Source organism: Triticum dicoccoides, chromosome 5A (assembly GCF_002162155.2).
Source record: "Triticum dicoccoides isolate Atlit2015 ecotype Zavitan chromosome 5A, WEW_v2.0, whole genome shotgun sequence".
Lineage (NCBI taxonomy): Eukaryota > Viridiplantae > Streptophyta > Magnoliopsida > Poales > Poaceae > Triticum > Triticum dicoccoides.
The window spans coordinates 411361891-411368490 of record NC_041388.1 but is presented as its reverse complement, the minus strand read 5'-3'; the positions used below and the strand labels follow the sequence as shown (position 1 = coordinate 411368490).

General features: G+C 50.2%; 1 protein-coding gene across 1 annotated transcript in view; it reads left to right on the top strand.

Annotated features, from left to right (window-relative positions):
* Window positions 1-252: 252 nt before the first annotated feature.
* Window positions 253-6600, top strand: part of LOC119297467 (putative wall-associated receptor kinase-like 16) — a 14319-nt gene continuing 7971 nt past the window's right edge. The window contains exon 1 of the mRNA XM_037575250.1: window positions 253-699. Within this exon, the coding sequence (XP_037431147.1) occupies window positions 253-699 (447 nt within the window). The remainder of the gene's footprint in view (window positions 700-6600) is intronic.

Below are 6600 nucleotides of genomic sequence, written 5' to 3'. Positions count from 1 at the left end.
ATTACTCATATAAATAGAACAACCATTATTCTCTGATTTAAATGAATAACCGTCTCGCATCAAACAAGATCCAGATATAATGTTCATGCTTAACGCTGGCACCAAATAATAATTATTTAGGTCTAATACTAATCCCGAAGGTAGATGTAGAGGTAGCGTGCCAACTGCGATCACATCGACTTTGGAACCATTTCCCACGCGCATCGTCACCTCGTCCTTAGCCATGCATCCACACCTACCCGTTCGGCAAACATGAAGCTGGGGTGTTCTCGGTTTCTTTTTTCTTGCCATGTTCTTCTCTGCCTTTCTGCGATTTGGGTGCTGGCCACGGCCGATGTACCGGCAGCCCACTGTCCCGGCTGCCAGGCCAAGTGCGGCGAAGTCGACATCCCGTTCCCGTTCGGCATCGGCAAGCAGTGCGCGTTCCACAACGGCTTTAACCTCAACTGCACGAGCATCAACGGCGCCATAAAACCTTTTAGCGGGAATTTTGAGGTGACCAAGATCTCCGTGCCAGACGGCAAGGCCTGGATGAACACCACGACGATCTCGTGGCAGTGCTATTCCGAATCCACTGGCGGTATGACCTACTACAATGGAGTGGCGGACTTCACCCGCACACCTTTCTGGATATCAGAAGTGGACAACAAGATCTTTGTCATCGGGTGTAATACTCTCGCTTATATGATGGGTTCTTCTGTAAGTACTTCGCCTTCTTTTTTATATTGAAATTGATCTAATGAAAATGTTTTGGAAACCAATTTTTTATTTTCCATAGTTCTAATATAACTTCCAGGGAGTAAAAACGGCTGTTTTCAGTCTTCCCCAATACTTGTCCATTATTACAGACAACCAAACAAATGATATTTTCTCTACTTCTAATGGAGCAGTTGGTAGTCTCGCTTCCAGGTTTTTTTTCGTCCCACCACTTTCGTCCGGTTTTTTTCGTAGGTTAACCGTCGTAGATTTTTTTCGTCGCCTCCCCCACTTCATCGGTTTATTTTCACTTCACCCTCTCACACAACGAAAAAAACTGAACGGATCAGAACTTTCCATACTGACGCAAATTATTTAGTAACGTCTTTATGTAAAAGAATCAATCACAATCAATCTCTAAAGATCAAATTTAAATTAATTAATCTTCATAACGTTTGTTTCCTTCCAAATCACGTCCATAACTTTCCTTCCTTGTTTGGGCAGAAACTGTTTGGTAGCAGAGAGTAATAGGAAGTATTCTTTTTCTTGATGATTAGTTTCCATGCATGATGATAGTAAATTAGGCCAACATTCACCACTATTTATCAACGTCATCAATCGTATCCATTCCTACCAGTTTTAAGGGAATTTGCTCGCTATGTCTTTTTTAAGGGGATCCGCTCGCTAAGTCGTCGTCGCACGTTATTTTCACAAGCAATTCTCCTAAAAAAAGGCGTGGGTATTGGTAGTTGAACGCCCGCTAGGTTTTCCGCCTGTCCCATCCTCGCGTTGTGCCGCCGCCACCCGCCGAATTTCCAGCCGCCCGAGCCCGTTAACTTCGCCAGCCATCGGGTCGACTGCCCCCGCCCCAAACCCCCATCTCCGAGCACTAGCTATCGCCGCGTTGCCGCCCCAAGCTCCACGCCACCGGGAACGAATCAAGCGCCGTCCCGACACCGCCGTCGCCGGCCCAGCACCTCCAGCCTTGCATGGACAGCTTCAATGTGCAGTCTCCCTTGCTGCCTCACCTTCTGCCAGCGCATGCAGCGGCGGGGTTGGACGCGTGCGTGCTTGCTAGCTTGCTCTCCGTGCGTACGTACTCGCTCTGCATGCGTCGCACCGGCCAATGCGCATGATGCGCGTGTGCCTGCTTTTCTGTATGTGTATGCCAGCGTGATGCGTGTGTGCGTTGCTGTGTGTGTATGATATAGATGGCCCGAGTGTGTGCATGTTGTGCTCTGCTCTCTGCTGATCTATGTGTTGGTGCTCCTGCTATATGTTCATGCCATACAAATGAAATTTCCGTTAATCTTCTGACATGTTGAGTTGGTTCTCTCTGTCTTCTGAGGGGGTGAATGCAAAGCAGTCTATTAAGCCAGGCACTATTGCTGAGCTAAATTGACAAAAAAATATTGGTAGCCATAGTTGTAGTTTAACTAGTAGCGAATTGTCTGATATGTATAAAGAGCCCGTTGCAACTGAGCCCATTGCTAAATTGACAAAAAAGGTCGCCAGTGTCACTTGATATGTATGAGAATATTAAATGTATTATTAACATGATTAATATTGAACTCTTAAAGTTAATGTGGCCCCGTTGCAACGCACGGGCGTTCTTCTAGTAATAGTTAACACAACAGAGCAGTGCGCGGAGGACGAAAAAAATTAAGATGGGGCGAACTCTAAAGCCTAATAAATGATTTGATGCAATATCAAAATAGCCTTTATGCAATAATAGTACACATCATTTTACGTGATTTAAAATTAATTCAAATACAATGGAAACGCAGGCATATTTAAATAAATCAAAGATTGTGAAGCTATTATCTGCAAATTTACATCATAAATTCACAACAGGAAAATGTAGAAATTTATAGCCCTTGGAGTGATGTACTGTTTTTTTTAGAGAGAGTGCGTTTTTTTATTTGTTGAGAAAAAGAGTGTTTTTATTTATACTACTATTAAAAGAGCAAACATTTTCTTTCTTAAAACCACCCGTCAAGTGTACCCAGTCTGATTACTACCGCCAGATTACCCCATTTAGTTAGCTCTAATGGCTCGGATTAATCTAACCGGATGCCACGCGTGTACGTAGCACTTACCTGCCGAGCAGACGAAATGTTCTGCCCCACGCACAATCCATCCACCCACCCACCCACCCACGAGGGAAAAGGAGAAAATAACTCCAGCCCTGCATCACCTTGATCCCCTCCGTAATTTTCTCTCATTTTGTTTTCTTCCTCTCTAATCGGCTCCCGTGATCGCACACTCAGCCTCGCCCGCCGCCTGCTATCCTCGCCGCTCACAACGAGCACTTCTTACCAACGCAGCCGCCGCGGATGCCGATGAGCGCACGCCGCTGGCGCTGGGGACATCGCAGTTCGGATGCCGCCGCCGACTCACCCCATCGTCGTGCGTCCCACCCGTCCGCTCGCGTATTCTCATCGAAGAAGACGACTAGATCCTCGGCCACGCCACTGCCACAACGGTCTAGACATCCACGCCACCAACTGGAAGCTGGACTCCCACTCCGACGTGATCCAAGCCAACTACCATGTCCATCTCTGCATCGAGAGCATCCCTCTGAACTCCTGGTCTGATTCCGTCGCGGCTCAAGTGCCGGGGCCGAACACCTTCGTCCATTACTTCGACGTCGCCACGCTTCGACAGGAAGACGCCTCCTGCCTCAGGCTGTGGGCGTGGTCGGCTGATCCCTCGGCCATCCCCAAGGTGCAGAATGTTACCATCGCCCCGCGGGTTGCCACTGGAGTTGGAGGTGCTCCGTCCTCGGCCATTGGACACAGAGGCTCTCGCCGACGCGCCATCGTGCACTTGGACAGGATCGAAGACTACACGCCCGACGCCGCCGGCAACATCCCGCGCCGTCCACTCATCGACCCATTCACCTGGCGTTTTGGGGTGGTGGACGGCGAGGATAGAGCGAGGGACCGCCATGAGCCACCTCCTCGCCACCGTGACGACGACGAACGCCACCGCAGAGATGACGACCGAGACCGGGAAGATCGTCGTGGACGCGACAATGACAGGTCGCGGTCCTCCACCTCCTGGCGGGACCGCTTCTTCCGCAGCAGGTCACGGGCGCCTGAGCGCCGCGCGGACGAGGATCGCCAGGACTCGCGCCGCGAAGACCGTGGGCGCTACGGACGGCGCCGTGCTCGGAACGGCTCCCTGGAGCGCGCGGCGGATGGGGGCCCTGCTGAGGGCCGGGCTCGTGGGCGCTCGCTGCCGCCTTCTCCGCGCACTACGTCCAGCGATGTGATTGAGATCGCTACCTCTGCTTATGGCTGGGGTTGGCTCTGTGGAACCGCGGGCCTGGTGAACAAGGTCCAGCCCTCCCTCACACTGGATGACCGGCATGACGGCAACGAGAGGCTCCTGCCGACGCAAGATGTGTTGGCCACGCCTGCCCCAACTCCGACCTCGCCCTCCTTGCTGCTCTGGATAACCACAACGAGCTCCACACCGGAATTTGTTCTGGCCACACCAACACCACCCCGTTTGGAGTTACAGCCTGAAGACAACTCCTTCATCAGCAACTGCAGGCCAGCATCGAATCAGCAAAGCTTGGAGGCAGAATATGAAGCGAACTCCAACAGCTCCAACAACGAGTCACCAACGGTCCTCTCTGATCGTCCAGAACAGCTGGAAGACGAAGAAGCAGTTGTCACGCCCATCTTCATCCCGCGTATGCCGGCGCTGCTTCCAACTCCAGCTCCAGGCTCCACTCCCCCTAGACGCCCAACTACACGCAGGAAGACTCTAGCTGGAGTGTCTGGTTTTCAGCTACAGAGACAGAGCCCCCGGCTACGTGCTAAGAAGAGAAAGATGCCAATTGCCAAACTCGCGGAGCAACTTCTATGTCGCCGCATGGGGATCGTTGCTGATGGTCAGCAAGTCACTGAGGAGGCTATCGTCAAGTTTGCAGAGATGTTCCAGGGGCGACTGCCGGACATGGCAGTGGCGGCCTTGCGTGCCCTGTTCCAGCTTGACTGTGATCTCGCCTCGGCGGTTGAAGATGCCCTCATCCAGCATGGGGGAGAAGGAGGCCCGGACCTGAGCGAGCCTGCCGCGGCGGATGCTTGAATGCTGCTGCCTTTCCATGATGTAGCCCAGTTTCTCATGTTAGTCTACCTTAGTACTGCTGGTTATACGCCTGTTTTCAGATGCTTGTGCATGCTGATGCTGTCGGTCCTGGCGAGACCTATGTGTTTAATGTTGTTTCCCCGGGTGTGTGTTAGTCCTGATGTAAGCTTGGTGAAGCCATGTTAGAACAAAATCTATCCATTCTGTGTTGGAATGTTCGTGGGCTAAATTGCCCTGATCAACAAGCTACAGTCCATGCAACTATTGCTGCCTCTTCCTGTCATCTGGTGTGTATCCAAGAATCAAAGCTTCAGACAATTGACCCTTTTGTTGCTGCCTATCTAGGAGGACATAGACTAAAGAACTTTGCACAAAGACCTGCTGAGGGCACCAAAGGCGGCATCTTGTTGCTCTGGGATAATAGTGTTGTAACCATCTCCAATGTGCAGACTGGAACATATTTCCTTTCTGCTTTTGTCTCCATCAACAACACTTCGGACGCCAAAACCTTCAAGCTAACAACGGTCTACGGGCCGACTAGAAGCATCCACAAGGATGGTTTTTTCGCGGAGCTGACCTCTCAAAAGCCGGCGTCGGGCACAAAATGGCTCGTTAATGGGGATTTCAACCAAATCTACCGCGCCAGAGACAAGAACCGGACAAATGTTGATCGTAGCCGCCTTGTTCGTTTTCGCAACACCCTAAACACTTGTGAGCTCAAAGAAATACATCTCTACAATAGAAAGTTCACCTGGAGCAATGAAAGAAACAACCCCACGCTTTGCAAGCTCGATGCCTTCTTTTGCAATGAAGAATGGGACATCAAATTCGCCACCCACCTCCTACATACTTTGTCCTCCTCGCTTTCGGACCACTGCCCATTACTGCTTGCTAATGATGATGGCCCTAAGAAGCCCAAATCATTTCGCTTCGAGAACCACTGGATCAAGATGCCGGGTTTCCAAAAAATTGTCGCAGATGCTTGGAATGAAGATTCCTTACATGTGGAGCCATATCATAGGCTCTTCCATAAACTCAAGACCACCAGCCACAGATTGCGTTCCTGGAGCAAATCTCTATTTGCAAAGGCAAAGGTCCAACTTCATATGGCCCTAGAGGTCATCCTACACCTTGATCTTGCTCAGGAACAAAGAGAGCTTTCTCTTGAAGAAATGGACCTTCGAAAAAGGCTAAAGAGGAAAATAATTGGATGGGCTGTGTTGAAAAAATCTAGGAAAAGGCAAAACTCAAGAATCACTAATCTGAAAGAGGGAGATGCCAACACTCGCTATTTCCACCTCCGTGTGAACCATCGTAGGAGAAAAAATTTCATCCATCGCCTCAGCACAACAATGGTTGGGTCACGGGTCACACGCAAAAGGAAGAAATTATCCATCGTCACTTCAAGAACATCGCCAAGAAAGGCCCTCCACGCAATATTGATATCAACTGGAACATTGTACCGTCCCCTGATTGTGACCTTCGGGATTTGGATGAGAATATCTCTGAAGAGGAGGTGAAGGAGGCTATCTTTGCCATGCCTGCGGACAAGGCCCCGGGTCCTGATGGTTTCACTGGCGCCTTTTTCAAGTCATGTTGGAGCACAATAAAGGGGGACATTATGATGGCCATTAGACACTTCTCTGATCTTCATGCCTCCCACTTCCACTGGCTAAACTCTGCGGATGTCGCCCTCATCCCAAAGAAAGATGGTGCTGAGGATATTTTAGACTTTCGCCCCATTAGCCTTATACATGCCATTGCGAAGATTATAGCTAAAGTCATGTCCAACCGATTAGCCCC